This window comes from Trichechus manatus, unplaced genomic scaffold (assembly GCF_000243295.1).
Source record: "Trichechus manatus latirostris isolate Lorelei unplaced genomic scaffold, TriManLat1.0 scaffold00116, whole genome shotgun sequence".
In the NCBI taxonomy this organism is placed as follows: Eukaryota; Metazoa; Chordata; class Mammalia; order Sirenia; family Trichechidae; genus Trichechus; species Trichechus manatus.
Genome location: NW_004444052.1, coordinates 3,215,278 through 3,232,489, shown reverse-complemented (window position 1 = coordinate 3,232,489; position 17,212 = coordinate 3,215,278). Strand labels below are relative to the sequence as shown.

At 41.9% G+C, this 17,212-nt stretch overlaps 1 protein-coding gene across 3 annotated transcripts in view; it reads right to left on the bottom strand.

The window, feature by feature from the left end:
- FBXL7 (F-box and leucine rich repeat protein 7) overlaps positions 1 to 17,212 on the bottom strand; it is a 511,954-nt gene that overhangs the window by 355,432 nt on the left and 139,310 nt on the right. For 2 of the 3 annotated variants that reach the window (XM_004384046.1, XM_004384047.1), the window contains exon 2: positions 8,899 to 8,988. In XM_004384046.1, the coding sequence (XP_004384103.1) occupies positions 8,899 to 8,988 (90 nt within the window). Of the gene's footprint in view, positions 1 to 8,898; positions 9,202 to 17,212 lie in introns of those variants that run through there. The other variant, XM_023738397.1, reaches the window with a different exon arrangement.

Genomic DNA, 17,212 nt, shown 5'->3' with positions numbered 1-17,212 from the left:
GATACATACACACAATGGAATACTATGCAAAGATAAAGGACAACAATGTATCCGCAAAATATCTCACAACATGGATGAATCTGGAAGGCATTATGCTGAGTCAAATGAGTCAATCACAAAAGGACAAATATTGTATGAGATCACAATTATAAAAAAAAAAAAAACCAAGAAAACACACAGAAGAAAACAATCTTTGATGATTACAATGGAGGCAAGGGGAGGGGAGGGAAAATCTTAACTAGATAGAAGACGTGTTAACTTTGATGAAGGGAAAGACACACAATAGAGGGGAAGGTGGCACAATTTGACCAAGGCAAAGTCACAGAAGCTTTCTAGACACATCCAAACACCTTGAGCGACCAAGTTACTGGGACTGAGGGCTGTGGCCCATGGTCTCGGGGGACACCTAGATCAATTAGCATAATATAGTTCATAAAGAAAATTTTCTACATCCTACTTTGGTGGGTAGCTACTGGGGTCTTAAAAGGCTTGCAAGTGGCCGCCTAAGATACATCTACTGGTCCCATCACATTCGGAGCAAAGGAGAATGAAGAAAACCAATGACACAAGCAAAAGTATTAGTCCAAAGGACTAATGGACCACATGAACCATAGCCTCTACCAGCCTGAACCCCGTGCCTGGCTACCACCACCGACAACTCTGACAGGGATCACAATAGAGGATCCCAGACAGAACGGAAGAAAAATGTAGAACAAAGTTAAAATTCACAGAAAAGACCAGATGTAATAGTCTGGAAGAGACTGGAGGAACACCCAAGACTGTGGCCTCTGGACATCCTATTAACTAAGAACTGAAGCCACTCCTGGAGTCAACCTTTAAGCCAAAGATTAGACAGGACTATAAAACAAACAATAACCCATGTGAGGAACATGCTTCTTAGTTCAATCAAGTATACAAGACCAAACGGACAACACCTGTCCCAAAGCAAAAACGAGAAGGAAGGAAGGGAAAGGAAAACTGCGTGAATGGACACAGAGAACCCAGGGTGGACAGGGAAAGGAGGAGAATGCTGGCACATAGCAGGGACTGCAACCGATGTCACAAAACAATTTGTGTATAAATTTTTGAATGAAAATCTGATTTGCACCATATACTTCACCTAAAACACAGTAAAATTAAAAAAAAATAATTTGAGTGAACCAAAACGCTAACCAAACAGCAAAAATCATGGGTGAAAGCCCTGCTAGAAACTTAATCTTCCTCTTAGAAAAAAAACACGTGCTCCACAGCAACCAAATCTCTTGTCTGTTGGATTTTGAGCAGAGTCGGAAACAGCGGTGCCCTGCTCAAAGATGGCGGCTGACTGAACTGCTTTCAATGTGTGTCGCTTTCCATAGTCCTGTCAATAATCCAATCTCATGCATCAGGCTCCTGAAGGGGCTCACTATGCCTCTCCCGAGTCTCCCATTTCAGGGCTTTGATCCGTAATTTTCCCATTCTGGTTATCGTTCCAGATCACCCAAATTGTAACAATTCAGTTCTTGCTTCGTCAGCTATGACTGAACCAGTCTGAACCAGTTCGAAGCCCTGGTTTTTACTCTGTTTTCTCTTATGTCACATACTAAGTTTCATCCAGTTTTAACAGATGCTTGAAGGTACATTTCCAAGGAATATTCTCTGAGAATAATATTTATCACGTGTACATTTCCAACTAAAGAATAATTTCATGGCTCCATTTTTAACAGAAAATAAGTAATGTAACCATTCAGAACTTTTATATTACATGGACTATAGACCTTTTAAGGAGTCCTAGTGGCACAAAGGTTAAGCACTTGGCTGCTAACCAAAAGGTTGGCAGTTCAAACCCATTCAGTGGCTCTGCAGGAGAAAGACCCGGCAATCTGTTCCCGTAAAGTTTACTGCCTAGACAACTCTATGAGGCAGTTTTACTCTGTCACTTGGGGTTGCTATGAGTCAAAATCAAATTGATGGCACCTAACAACGACAACATAGATCCTTTACTATGATTAACTTAAATATCAATTTCAAACACAAAATCTGTCTGATGTAATATGTTAAAGGCACAGTTATGGTAGCCTAACTAACTCTTCAAGGGTTCCTATAAAAGCAGCTTGGAATGTCAACTTTTGCTTTCCATAACTAATGACATAAAGTTAATCTCTAGACTATATAGGGATCACGAATATATTTCCACATACAGTAATTGCCAATCTAGATATCATTATGCTGACATTTGAAAAGGTACTTCTCATAAGTGCTTTTAAAATATACTTTGATAAAAACTTATAAAATGATTACTATGACATTTTCCGTAGTGCGTGGAACAATTATAAAACAAGCATTAAGAATAAATCTCAGAAAATCAGGGCTCACATTCTACCTTTGCACTTACTAATTTTACATGACCTGAGGCTGGGCTTATTTTGAGTTTGAAGTGCTCTTACCTGCCAATTAAAACTTTTATACCTACATCTCAAGAAGAGTGTGATGAGGAAAGAAAGTTGAATGCAATAATGCTCACGATAGCACAGGTAACAGCCTGAAATAATTAAGTGTTCCCAAAAAGGTTTACTGAATTTGCCAAATAGTCAAATATTATACCTAAAGAAGGTTTTTCGGGTAACAGAATCCACTTGAGTTAAAGGCATCATCTGCCCCTTACTGAGTGACTCACGTGAATTCTATCTGAGGGATACACTCACGAAGATAACATAAGGAAGACAAAGAATACAAACAAAACCAGGTACCTGGGCATTTTCAAAATAACTCTAATTAGAATTGGTCTAACTTGAGTACAGAAAATATGAGAACTCATGAGTGTATAAATAAACTGACGCTGTGGGGTTCCATGGAAAGAATATGACCACCCTTTCTTCATAAATCAACTCTTTTCACATGCCTCAAATGAAAACTTTTGAAAATGAGATTCCTTTAGGGAGTTAATTAAGCAGACAACTAAACAAAGCAATATTAAGCGCATCTATGTGAAGGCTATTTTTAAATCATGAGCTGAGTTAAAGGTAGTTTGTCCATCTCCAAGTAACAAGCTGACCTACTCAAGGAGGTTAAGATCCTTTTATGATGTGGAGCAGATCCTCTCCTCCCCTTGGAAGTAATGATCTATTCGAGCTCGACAGCCTTTCTCAAAACTCTTCTCAACAGCCTGCACATCTCTCAACCAGCTCACAACAGGCAGCTGGAAATCAGGTGGACAAAAGAAAATGAAATAGAGTCCAGAAAGCAACAACTTTTTAAAGTTTTTTTGTTTTGTTTTCTTTTTTTTCTAAGTTGGCCATGTCCCATCAAAATGATACGTCAGAAAAAAGAAAAAGAAAGAAACCCTGCTCAACAATTTATTATGTAGGTGATGTCTTCGTTTCTATTGGCCCCAAGTATTTCTCAGTAAAATGAGTGCATTAAATCAGAAAGTCACCAAGGACCGTTATAGCTCTGAGAATCCCATGATTCCACGTTTGTTTGACTTAATAAGCTTGTAGAAACCATCCACTGTATCTATAAATTGTGTTGCCAGTGAGTTCAAAGTCTGAATTTGAGTATCTTCAAACAACAGCTGGATGAAACAGACTCTTCATCAGCCAGTTAAACTTGACCTTAGAACTTATTGCTTCACCTTCTCCAGCTCCAGAGAAGGCTGAACTCCTACCCCACAGTTGTCTGAAAGAAGCCAAAGCTCGGCTTGCTGTTTCTAGGAGTCTTCTTTGTGATCTAACCCAAGCCAAATGATTCTGCTCAAGGCTGTCTCTTGTGTGCTCTGTTATAACCATGAGCAGGGCAGGATTTCCATAGCTGAAGGTTGAAGCCATTCTTTCCAGTTAAGGAGAGAACTTGCCGTGGACGAGAAGTCAAGAAAAAGTGGAAGAGAAAGAACAGCAACACAACTGGAAAGAATTAAGCTGCATCTTAAGATGCTGGAATGCAGACTTTGTTGGGGGTGGGGGGGAAGGAAGGAGTTTCCAGCCTTCTACACTTGAACTCAAACCCCCTGTGGTGGCAGGAAATCAGGAACTTAAACTGTCACAAGAAATAGAATGGGTTTTAAAGAGTGTATTCTGCTTATCAGGGAGAATGTACCACTACCGGCTGCTAATTCCTTACAAGGGATATGGCTTTTAAAAAAGTCATAAAATTAGACGCACTTAACTTTTGCGTGAGACTTGGAGTGGAACACTTCCTTCAGGTCAAAAATGCCATTCTTTCATGGATTAAAATGAAATCGTTATCACTATCTGTCCCACTGTGAGGAAGGGAATAGCCTTCTGACAGGGTGGATTAGCTGGAACACTGCATAGACAGTGGGGGCACGAGTTGTTAGCAAAGACATGGCTGGAATGAATAAACGTGATGCCTGAGCCATTAAGGTTGGGTGCTGGAATACGTAAACTATGAGCTGAGGTTAGAGACAATCCAGGAAAAACTAAGCAAAAACAATCTTTGGGAAACTTGTGGCTCGTAACCTCTCGTGACTTCCAGGACTTCACGGGGAACTGGGACTGTGAGGAGTCAATTCTAAGTGGGCACCTCTTGTGGGGCTGGAAACGCTCACCCGAGGGCTCACTGTGTTGGTTCTCAGGCCAACACTGGCCCAAGGCCAGAGCATCTCAGAGGCTTTCCAGCCAGCAACCCTGCACTTTGCTTGGTCTGCCTCCCCCTCCAGCACGTCTGCTGACCATTGTTGATGATATCTTCCTGGCATTTTCAAAGAACAGTCTATGACGATTTAGATACGAGTCTGAAGGTCATACAGGAGCAGCAGCTCCCTAACACCCCCGCTTTTTTTTTAAATGTGGACAATTCAATGACTGTTAGTAAATTTACTGGGTACTGCAACAATCCCCACAATCCAATGTTAGAACGTGTTCATCTCCCCAGTAAGATCCCTCGGGCCCATTTATAGTTAACCCTTATCCCCATTTGTGTGGTGTGATTGATTACTTTTGTGTGCTCTTTCTAGCCATGGTCTTGTAACTCCCACCCAGGTGATTGGGCAGGACTGTGTGATAGGGTAATTATGGCCCACCAAGGGGATTGGTCACTTTTGCCTTAAAAGAGAGCCAATTCCAGAGCAGAGAGGAGGACCCTACCACCACCAAGTAAGAACACCAGGAGTGGAAAACACATCCTTTGGACCCAAGATTCCTGCTCTGAGAAGTTCCTGGAAGAAGAAGACAGAGAGAGAGCTCAAGTTGTAACCCTGAAGACAGTGAGAAGTGGTGGCAGGAGAGATGTGGCAGCAGGAGACTGTGCGATGGGCTTCTTTGCCCACAGAGAGAGAAAGCTGAGTGCCTCTGGGCAGAGGCCGAGGGCCAGGGAAAGGTGTGCCTGCGAGCACAGTTGGGAAGAGATTGTCCTGATGGAAGAACTGTATCCTGAGTATTTCTGAGCCTAAATTGTAACTGTTACTTCTCTAATAAACTCCATAATCATATTTTCTGTGAGTTCTGTGCGGCCACTGCAATGAATTATCCAACCCAGTGGAGAAGTACAGAGTCTTGTGCAAGGGACGGTAGATGTCAGAATTAGTAAAGATGGCAGAGAGAGGAGGGTTGTCTGGCCTCCACCTCATGGGGGTCAGCCTTGTGCTATTGATCTTGTTTCTCCTTCCCCCTTGTGGGGTTGGAGGAGGACAGACACTGCCCCCAAGCTGTTTTCATAACCCCCAAACCAAAAAAAACAACACAACAAACCAAATGCCATCGAGCCAGTTCTAATTCATGGTGACCCCTTGTGTTTCAGAGCAGAACTGCACCCTAGGGTCTTCAATGGCTGTGATCTTTTGGAAGTAGTTCGCCAGGCCTTTCTTCCCAGGCACCTCCAAATGAATTCAAATTTGAACCATCAATCTTTAGATTAGCAGGCTAGTGCTTAACCATTTACAACACGCAGGGATTCCATTTCCACCCCCAGCCTCAGGGTAAATCCCCTTCCCTTTTCTCTACTCCCATGTCCTCAGTTTATTTACCAGCATGTGTTACATAGAGTGTGTACCTATGTGTTTCCCAGTAAAGGACTATGCGTGCACCATAGATTAGCTACTAGGGGAGGTCTCACACACACACACACACACACACACACACACACACACACACACACCCCGCCAGCCAGGGCAGTACCTTCCCCATTCATCCCATCAGGGAAAAGTCCAACACTGTGCTATAAAATGCTTTCAAGCCAGCTATTGGAGGCATGGCCACGGCTTTCAGAGTCTGCAGGAAAACTGAACATCATCTTTCATAATATATATCCTATTTGGAAATCAATATCACTCAGACCTTTCAACTAAAGATCCTGCCTGTGCTTCTCAAAGCTGATAACCAACGAATTCAGAGGTGAAAAATCCTAAGGGGATCCAAAAACTGAAGAAAATAACCATAATCAAAGAGCTTCCAGAAAGCTTGTTATACCACTCACCCAATATTTTCTTAACACCAAAGGTTAAATAAACATAGTTGTAGAAAATAGTGGGAAAAGAATCAGAGAAGCATTTTTAACTTTGACCCTCTACAGAGTTTGTACGAAATTGGTGTTCACCTTCTGTTTCTTTGTCAGCACGTGGCATGCAGTGGTTACCTGAGTGCTTCCCAGGAAGAGGAAATGACTGTTCCACGGGAGGATAAATCCACCCAGTGGAGGTCAGAAATCCAACACCTAACAGGTGCACCAAGTATGCTGCCTGTGCATTTTGAAAATTAGCACCAACCACTGTGGATCCATTTTGCAAGCACCAACCTGATAATGTGAGAGCAATTTTGCAGCAAACATCCCTGAAATATATTTTAATGTAACTAATCAGTGTATTACTAATTACTAATTAAGATACAACTTAATTTAATACTATTTAATGTAATCTTATTTTTTTAATTTTCATTAATTCAAAATAACTTAATAACACTTAGATTCATACTTACAGTCTTTCCAAATTATTTTTAGTAAAATGTAACATTGAAAATTTTTTTTCAGATATGGAAGGGACTGGGTAGCGTCTTTAATAGGTTGTGGTTCTTCCACTGGAGAGTTAAAAAGAAATTCTAGTTTAAATTCTAATTTAGCCCAGTTGCTAACAGTTCTGTTACATATGAACATTATATTCTGCTTTTTTTTTTTTTTTCCACGATTCTACCAGCAGAATGACAGAAAATACGTTGTGACAAAATGTATAAAACATTGGCTGGGTCTGGGCCAAAAGAATTTTCCTAAGGGGAAAGCAAAATAAAATGAAAATTTTTAAGTCCCTATAGAGTTTTTTTTTTTTTTTTTTGAGGCATAAGAAGCAGACATTTTTAAATGCATTAAGTCCCACAGTCCCAGCCCCACCCCCTCAATACAGCACATATAGTTTTGCATTTTCTATTTTTGAAACAGAACAAAAATAATAAGGAAACTTAAATCCTCATTGGGAAACAGAGTGTTTATTTAACATATTTCTAACTTTCTTTTTTCATAGCCACTCAAGTTAGACAAATGACTACGACAGGAGTATCTGTAAAAAATGGTGGAATGGACTCAGTCTTGCAAAACACAGATTTCTGATTAGGGAGGATCGTTAATAAATTACATCGAAGTGATTTCCACTCTGGCTCATGAGACTAGAAGCCTCCAAACAAATGTCTAGAATCAATTAACCAAATTTGCATATTACCTTAACTGAACTTCAAGAATGATCTAATGCCCATATTTGAATTAACAGGCAGAAAATTAAAACTGAATTGCTACGTGATGCTTCACTGCTCTAAGGCAAACGCCCCAATCCAGGAGCCTTACAATGTTGTTGATTTATATCGAACTACATCAAGGCATTAACACAAGAGAATATAATCCAGTTGTAAAAGCTACTTACAAATCAACCTGGGAATAATTAACCCACAGAAGGTAATTCTATGTTACTTGGAACACACCAAATTAAAGAATACCCAAAAAGAAAATATAGGCCAGCAGAAGTAAACCATCACCACACATTGTGACGCAGGTAAAGAGAAATGGAACAACAGAGATGACCAACATTTAGTCATGAGTCTGCTTCTCAATTTTGTGGGCAGCAGAAATTAAGCATCAAAAAGTACTTTCCTCAACACCCTGTACACATCAGGATACAATGAATCCTATACAACCTTAAGAAAATCAGCCGACACCTCAAAAAGAGTATTTTGTTACAAATATCACAGATGTCTTACACTGTAACTTCATTTGAAAATGAGTTTATAAAGAACTCTTCTTCAGAAAGGAAGTTAAAAAAGAACTGATTCCATATTTGGGACAACTTTCCATAGACAGGACCACAGAAACAAAGATTTTTACTCTCAAACAAGTAAGCAATAAATAAAAATCTTCTGTGTCAGGAAGTACTTGGATTCCAATAGATATTACTTTACTACATATAGTCAATTTCTTTATCAAGAATATCAGTGCAACCAATTTTCACTTACTCTTTAAATAATCAGACAATCCTACTTTCCTACTCCCAAATAGTGGTGATTAGTTCAAGCTAAACAAATTGCATGAATGTGACCTTCCCATTCCCCCAATCCTGAATTCCAGGAGCACCTATTTTGAAATTTCTGGCATGAAAATTCAACTGCAGCAAGGACTTTTTAATCATGCTATTTTCCACATTGAGAAACAAAATACATAACACCATCAAAACTACCCATAAGTCAGCCTACTATATTATCACAAAATACCAGTCTTAGAATTGAGAGATTTACAATCCATCAAATCAACTTTAATGGATGTTAACAGCAACACAACCAAAAGGAAACATGGGACCTTCTTTGCCTTCTCATTTTTGAGAATCTCATGTGCTTCCACTCAGTAGAACAGAACTGAGCCCCACACATTTATTTGTCTTCCAAACACAGCCAGCACTAAGAGAAGGCAAGATAATAAAGACCAGATGCCTACCTTCACTGGTAGCCACATTTTTCTGGGCTTTGGTCGGCGTGTGATCTGTGCTTGAACTCACGTCAGATGAGATGCTGGAGCTGCCTTTGCCTAGAGAAAACAAAAAAGAGCAGCTCTTGAGTTTTGTGATTTCAGAACTGGACCACACTTCCATTGGCATGCTGAGTTTGAGAGAACCGGGGGCTGGTGGGCAGTGGTGGTTCAGTGGTAGAATTCTCGCCTTCCATGAAGGAAACCCGGGTTCAATTCCCGGCCAATGCATTTCAAGTGAAGCCACCACCATGTGTCAGTGGTGGCATGCATGCTGCTATGATACTGAACAAGTTTAAGTGGAGTTTCCAGTCTGAGATGGACTAGGAAGAGAGGCCTGGGGATCTCTATGGCAACAGCCACCATTTATCTGCCATGGTTCACCTTTGGAGTTGGCTGGTATGGTGGACCAGGTATTGAGCCAGAGTATGCCAACTTGGTCTCCAACCTTGGTCTGCCACCCCCTCGCTCTTCGCCCTTGGGTATTCACTCCTCTTCCAGGAGGCTCAGTTTCCACATCTGGTAGAGGAGGCGGTTGGACTAAATGATTTCCTAGAAGCTCAAGTATTCTACAATTCCATGAGTCCATTACAGTTCACCTCAAAGCTGAGTTTAAAAAGCAAAGATGTCACTTTAATGACTAAGGTGTACATGACCCAAGCCATGGTCTCTCCATTCATCTCACATGCACGCAAAAGCTGGACAATGAAAAACCGAGACAGAAGAAGAACTGATGCGTTTGAACTGTGGTGTTGGTGAAGAACATCAAATATACTATGGACTTCCAGAAGAACAAAACAAATCAATTCTACAAGAAATACAACCAGAATGCTCCTAAGAAGTGAGGCTGGCAAGACTTTGGCTTGCTTACTTTGGAAACCTTATTGGGAAAGACCAATCACTAGAAAAGGACATCCAGGTTGGTAAAGCCAAGGAGTCCCTTTGTGATACGGACTGACACAATAACTACAATGGACCCAAACATGGCGACAATCATGAAGGTGGCACAGAATCAGGCAACATTTCACTCTGTAATACATAAGGTCATTGCGAATCAGAGCTGACTCAATGGCAGCTCAACGACAACAACAAAGCTCAGTAATGCAAAGACTTCCTTTAATGGAGTAAAAAAAATTACTGTGCTGAACCAACATATAAACTCACATTATTTTTATTATATTGTTGCTTAGAGATGCACAAATGGAAAACCTAGAAATAAACTCCATATGCTTTAGCTCAGATTCAACAATAAAGCCAAAACAAAATAACAAATTAAACACAAAAACAATAAAACCCATAAAACTCAAATTAGCAGCATCTATTTAATGTGGCAGATGACGTTACTTGGCTGAGATTAAATCGTCTTTCAAAATGTAAATATAGGACTTGCTACTAAAGCCAATGTTTTCTTGACTTGGGTATGCTCATGCTACCCTGGGCCATGGGAAGATGCAACCTGCCCACCACTGTCCTCTGTTCGAACTTGGGGAGTCCTTCTTTCCTACAAGCTGACACATCAGTTGGTCTTCACTTGGTCTGACTACGTGTATGGCTCACATTTTTAAGTCTACTCTTTTGGCATTCCTCATCATCACACAACAATTCAAGTGGAGCTCTTTCTTTAAGGACAGGCACAGACTTGGACAACAAAATCCCGTGGGAGGGTGTTGTCAAAAAGGAGCAAACAATTATGTCTTTATTTATTTTTGGGTTTTATTTATTTTTTTAATTGTACTTTAGATGAAGGTTTACAGAACAAATAGTTTCTCATTAAACAGCCCGTACACGTATTGTTTTATGACCTTGGTTAAGAAACCCACAATGTGTCAACCCTCTCCCTTCTCGACCCTAGAGGACTTTTTTTTTATTGTACTTCAGGTGAAGGCTTACAGAACAAATAGTTTCTCATGTAACAGTAGTACACATATTGTTTTATGACACTGGTTAACAACCCCACAACATGTCAACCCTCTAACTTCTCAACCTTTTTTTTTGGTGAAAATACACATAGCCAAAGATACACCATTTCAAAAATTTCTACATGCACAGTTCAGTGACATTGACTACGCTCTTCCAATTGTGCTGTTATTCTCACTTAAGATGAAGGCTTACAGAACAAAATAGTTTCTCATTTAACAGTTACTACACATGTTGCCCTATGACAATGGTTAAAAATCTCACAACACATCAACAATACCCTTACTCAACCTTGGGTTCCCTATCACCAGCTTCCTTGTCCCCTTCTGCCTTCTGGCCCTTGTCACTGGACTACTGTACCTCATTAGTCCCATTTGGTTTTACGGGGCTGTCCACTCCCAGGCTGAACAGTGAACCTCGGAGATAACTTCACCACTGAGCTAAAAGGGTGTCTGGGGGCCATACTCTCGGGGTTTCTCCAGACTCCTTTAGGCCAGTAAATCTGGTCTTTTTTTTGTGAGTTAGAATTATGTTCTACATCCTTCTCCAGCTCTGTCCAGAACCCTCTGTTGTGATCCCGGTCAGAGCAGTCAGTGGTGGTAGCCAGGCACCATCTAGTTGTACTGGACTCAGTCTGGTGGAGGCCTTGGTAGCTGTGGTCCATTAGTCCTTTGGACTAATCTTTTCCTTGTATCCTGTTCTCTTCATTCTCCCTTGCACCTGAAGGGATGAGTATGTCTTTATTTATTTTTAGATTATCAAAAAAGTGAAAACAAAAAACACATCAACAAATTTCAGAGGAAATTCTCAGACAACCCTGAAAATATGTCTGCAGGCAACTCCAGCATAAGAACACTGGTCTATGAAGAAGAGGAATAAGGTTTGGAAACAATAATATTATTAGTTAAATTCATAACAATAGCTAACATTGAGTGCATATGTTGTGTACTATGCTAAATACTTTAGTTGCTGCATCTTCTTAAATCCTCATGATGCCCTATGTACAGTCTCTAACAAGACTTCCTAGACATTTATTTTCTCTAATTGACTCTCCCCATGAAATTGTAATACTACAGATATACTTATATCTGTCTATGTGCTGTATGTGTACTTGTGCTTTATGCATAGAGTAAGATTTTTCACCCGCACTCCCTAAGTAGGGCACTGGAGAGCCAAACCCTCACACCACCTCCAGTACCATCTAGAAGCATGGCCATATCCAGCTGCTGGATGGCAGGGTTGGGCTCAGGGAGGTCTTGAGTGCAGCTTCCTGGAGTCACCTGGCTTCCCTTGTGGCACTGACTGGACCTTAGGAGAGTCTAGTGGTGGACTTGCCTGAGGGAGTCAACGTAAGGGAATATGATGCTTCTTCTATAGCCACTACTAGGGAGCAGAAAGCTCCACGAGGGCTGAGGTTGGAGACACAGTCAGGCTCGAGTGGGTAGCTAACACCAGCAAGGACTGAGGTGTGGTGGTTTTAAAGTTACGTCCACAAACCCTTTGACATCCCCACTTCAAAAGGTAGAGCTTAATCCTCCTCCCTGTGAGTGTGGCTGGACTGAGTCATTCACTTCCAACACACAGAAAATGGCAGAAGTTACGATCTATGACTTGTAGACTAGGTCAGAAAAGGCTAGCTTCCTCCTTGTGCTCTCTCGGACCATGAACTGCTGCCCACAGTCAGCGAGGAAATGAGACCTCCTGCCAAGAGCCAGGTGAGTACTACAGATTGAACTGTGTCCCCAAAAAAGATACGTTGAAGAATTAACACCTGTACCTGTGGGATATGATCCTATTTTGAAATAGGGTATTTTGTTTGTTATGCTGATGAGTCAATACCACAGTAGGCTGAGTCCTCAACCTGATCCCTTCGGAATGGCGTCTTACAAAAAGTAGAACAGACACACAGAAAGAGACACACAAAAAGGGAAGACAGATGCCTTGTGATGATGGAAACCAGATGCATCTATAAGCCCAGAAATGACAAGGATTGCTGGAAGCTACTAGAAGCTGAAAAAGAAAGGACCTTCTTCTATAGCCAATGACCCGATTTGAACTTCTAGCCTCCAAAACTGTGAGGCAATAAATTTCTTTTCTTTAAAGCCACCCACTTGTGGTATTTGTTATGGCAGCCTTAGAAAACCCCAACAGTGAGCCATTTTGGAAGCAGATCCTCCAGTCTCAGATGATGTGGCCGTGGCTGACATGTTGACTGCACTCCCAAATTTCAGACCCACGGAGGCTGTGTGAGATAATAAAGCCTCATTGTTACTGTAAGGTGTTATGTAGTAACAGATAACTAATATATGAGGTGAGGCAGGGTTGGCCAAGACGCACCACTACGCCTTGCCTCTGCCTAGAGAGACCAGGTCTCACCATCATACAAGCCACAGACCCCAGCAGTGGAGGCCAGTTGGGAAAGCAGCCTTGGAGGACAAAAGGCATCACCAGGGATTAGAGGAGGCAAAGCACCCTGTGCCTCAGAACCCGACCTTGTCTTTCTGCCGGGAGGACAAACTTGCATAAATTGTCCCATCACCTCTGCTATCTTAGGGAAAGGGGTACAGGCAGAAGGAAGCTGAAAGACTGAGCACTTAACCCACTGCCATCAAGTTGATTCCAACTCGTAGTGACCCTAAAGGACAGAGCAGAACTGCTCCATAGGGTTTCCAAGCAGACTGCCACATATTTCTCCTGAAGAGCAGCTCGTGGGTTCAAACTGCCAACATTTCAGTTAACAGCCGAGCACTAAACCACTGCGCCACCAGGGCTCCTCACTGAGCTCTTGACACTGCCTTAATGCTTATTGTTGTTGTTAGCTGCTATGGAGTCAGCTCCAACTCATGGTGATCTTGTGTATAACGGAACAGAACGTTGCTCAGTCCTGCACCATCTTCATGATGGTTGGTATGCTCAGATCCATTGTTGATGCTATTGTGTCAATCTATATTGTTGAGTCTTTCCCTCATTTTTGCTGATCCTCTGCTTCATCAAACATGTTCTTTTCTAGTGATTGGTCCTTCCTGATGACATGTTCAAAGTAAGCAAGCCAAAGTCTCACCATCCTCACTTCTAAGGAGCATTCTGGTTGTATTTCTTCTAAGAAAAGGATGGAATCATCCAAGCTTTAAACTGGACTGACCATTGTAGATTATATGGACATGAAACCAAATCAATCATATTTTCTCTGCACATCTGAGTTGCAATGAGAAGGGAATTTGGGGAACTTGTCCAACTAGTTGCTATAATTCTTTATTAACATTTTCATTATCATCATCAATCTGATACAGAAGGAACATGCCCATTGTGTGGAACTGCAGAAGTGAGTGTGAGTGGGAGAAGGAGGAGCCTGAAGATAAAGAAACAGGCATACATAAGAGGAGAGAAAATATAAGAAAAAGCATCTACCTAACGGTATAGGAGACCATTTTCAAATCACATGTGATGATTATGTAAAGAAAAGAAAAGAGATCTAAGCGTATCTCTTGCTTAGTTCCTGGCAATCTAGGATGTGGGCACTGAGGGAAGTAACCGGGGGGCTCTCAGCGCTAGCAGTGGTCAGAGCCTTGGGAGCAGTGGGGAGAAAAGCTTCCAACATAACATTATGACTTATCAGTGATAACGTTTCCTTGGCAGGAAAGAGAGCAGTGGTTCAAAGTGTGCTTCCCAGACAAGGCGCATCAGACTCACCAGGGAACCTGTTATGATGGGCTACATGCCAGACTACAGAATCAGAAACCCTGGGGTGGGCCCAATAATCTGTATTGAACATGCCCTCCAGGTAGTTCCGGTGAGCTATCAAGTTTGGGAAGTTCAAAGTAGAGAATAGTAGTGGTTATTGTTACTAACCCCTTGCCCTCCTGAAGTGCAATGGGTTTCTCTTATATATGGCCTTTCTGACCTCAAGTTTATAATTCTGCCAAGAATGATTGGTTGGGCTGCAATCTTGCAAGGGATTGGTGAATTACAATGCAAATAGGGTGCGTAAAACCACTCAATAGGATTAAGTGACCTTGCAGTAATTGGCTGGGACTATGTAAATTGAGTGACTCTGGTCTACCAAGGGGACTGGTCAGTTTGTGGTCCTGCTGGGAGGTCCACACCTTGAAACTGACAAGGAGTAGGCTTACATAAGGGCCAATCACGCAGAGTTTGAGGGGGACCTCAGTACCATCAAGAAGAGTCTGGAGTGAATTGCACCTTTGGTCTCAAGGGTCCCTATACTGACAATTTCCTAGACCCGGAAGAGAGAGCTGTAACCCTGAAGAAGGCACAAGATGGTGAGAAACAGCAGCAAGCACAGCAGAGCCCAGAGGCAGAGAAACAGTGTGGAGCAGCGAGAACCAGGAGACCGGCATTCAGCTGCAGTGGGCTTGCCGACCCACAGAGCTAGAGAGAGTTGAGCGCCTTTGGGGAGAAGGCTTGCAGGTCGAGCCAGGTGCCTCCAGGCACTTGGTTGCAGAGCTAAAGAGCTACAGTGTAACCTTGTCTGAGCACAGCAGAGGCCAACGGGCCTGGCAACAGAGGCCTGCTGCCTGGCATGGCCAAAAGAAGGGCGGCCCACCTGTGGGTATGGCCTGTGGGCACGGCTGAGAAGAAGCTGAGAACTGTCTTGGCTGGAAGCTATCCTGATTGAAGAACTGTATCCTGTCTCCTGAGTTGTTCCTGTTACTTCCCAGTTGATCCTGATCCCAAGTTGTAGCCTGCTACTTCCCTAATAAACCACACAACTGGGAGTAAGGTCTGTGAGTTCTGTGTGGTCTGTGAGTTCTCAAACCCAGCAGAGAAGTAGAGAGTGCTGTGTCGGGGGGCAGCTGTTGTTGTTGTTATTGGTTGTCGGCAAGTTGATTCTGACTCATGGTGACTCCATGTGTTACAGATCTAAAATTTCACATAGCTTATGTATCTAGCTCATGGGGTCGCCACAGGCCGGAATCAACAGGCTGGAATCAACTCCAGGGCACATAACAACAACAACACGGATCCAACAAAAACCTCCCAAGCTAGATCGACAAGTCTGCTATCTCTAACTGCATGGAAGTTTGTTTCTTTTACCAACATCAGAACTATGCCTGTTGAATTTGTGAAGTGAAATTTTGTGCTTTATATAATTTTCCCCCAAGTGGGCTGAAGTCCCCAGTGAGGGCAATTGAGCAAACAGATAATTAGGTTTCCAATACAAATACACGTCAGAGGGAGCGAAAACTTACTAAGGCACTGAGCTTGGTGAACATCATCTGTAATAAATTAATGTACACACATAATTCTGAACTGCAGTATGGAGGAAATTCGAGGGTGGATCGATCAATTCAATCACCTGGGACACACTAGTAACCCAGGAACGTTAGTAGAAGAATGTGCTCGTCTTTTATTCCAATCACGCATTCCTTGGGGTTTTCTGTTCGAGTGTGCCAAGTTCTCACAATGTTTGAAGATAAAGACAATGTTCATTAAATGCGTATCCTAGTATGTCAGGGATTTTAAGTTTCTTTTAATTGAAAAATTCCCATATGTAAAATGCAAAACTAGGTTTTTCTTCTCATTCCTACTGTTCAAGCTGATTTTGCAAATGCAGACTTTTGAAACAAGTTAGCTGGACTTTCCACTGTGATGTATTATAGCATGAGAAAGGAAAGGAGTGGAATATAAAACATCAGTACATGACAAGAAATTAATCTACAGAGTCCTAGGATTGCTAACATTCTTAACAGTCCAAGAAATCACTTGCAAAGCTGACTGGCTATATCAATTCCAGCAGTTCTATGCACTGAGTTCATCACCGTGGCAGATGTCCACCACAGACTTCTAACATGAAATCCACAAACAAGCTCGTGTACTCACTCATGTGGCCACCTCGGCCCCTTATTTCCTGCTTCTCTACATTACCTTGTTTTCAAGCTGTTGCTGGCACACTGTGAGAGCCTGATTTAATATTAAGCGTCAGCCCCAAAGGAAAAAGATTTTTTTCCCCAATATCTCAGAAACAGATCAAGGGAACGAATGGTAGGTATATTTGTGTGTTGAATTCACTGCTCTTTTCCTGACTGTGATATTGAGGTAGTTACTTATCTTCTTTGATCCACAGTTTAAATGTCTGTAAATACAGAATAATAATATGAATTATCTCAAAGAAAGATCTGGCATAATCTCTGGCACAGGTGCATATTAGTTTTTGGAAAGAAACTAAACACGTATTGTCAAAGGCCATTTGCTCTTTGAAGACAAAGGGGAGCAATTTAATAGATTACTTCTCCAGAGCCGGAGGCCGTGAAGTAGGGGAGAGTGAGGAGGGGCTGAATCCTGAATACTCAGCTTTACTTTCTTGTGAGTGAAAAATGTTACATGGTGTCCTTTGTTTTTGCTTCTT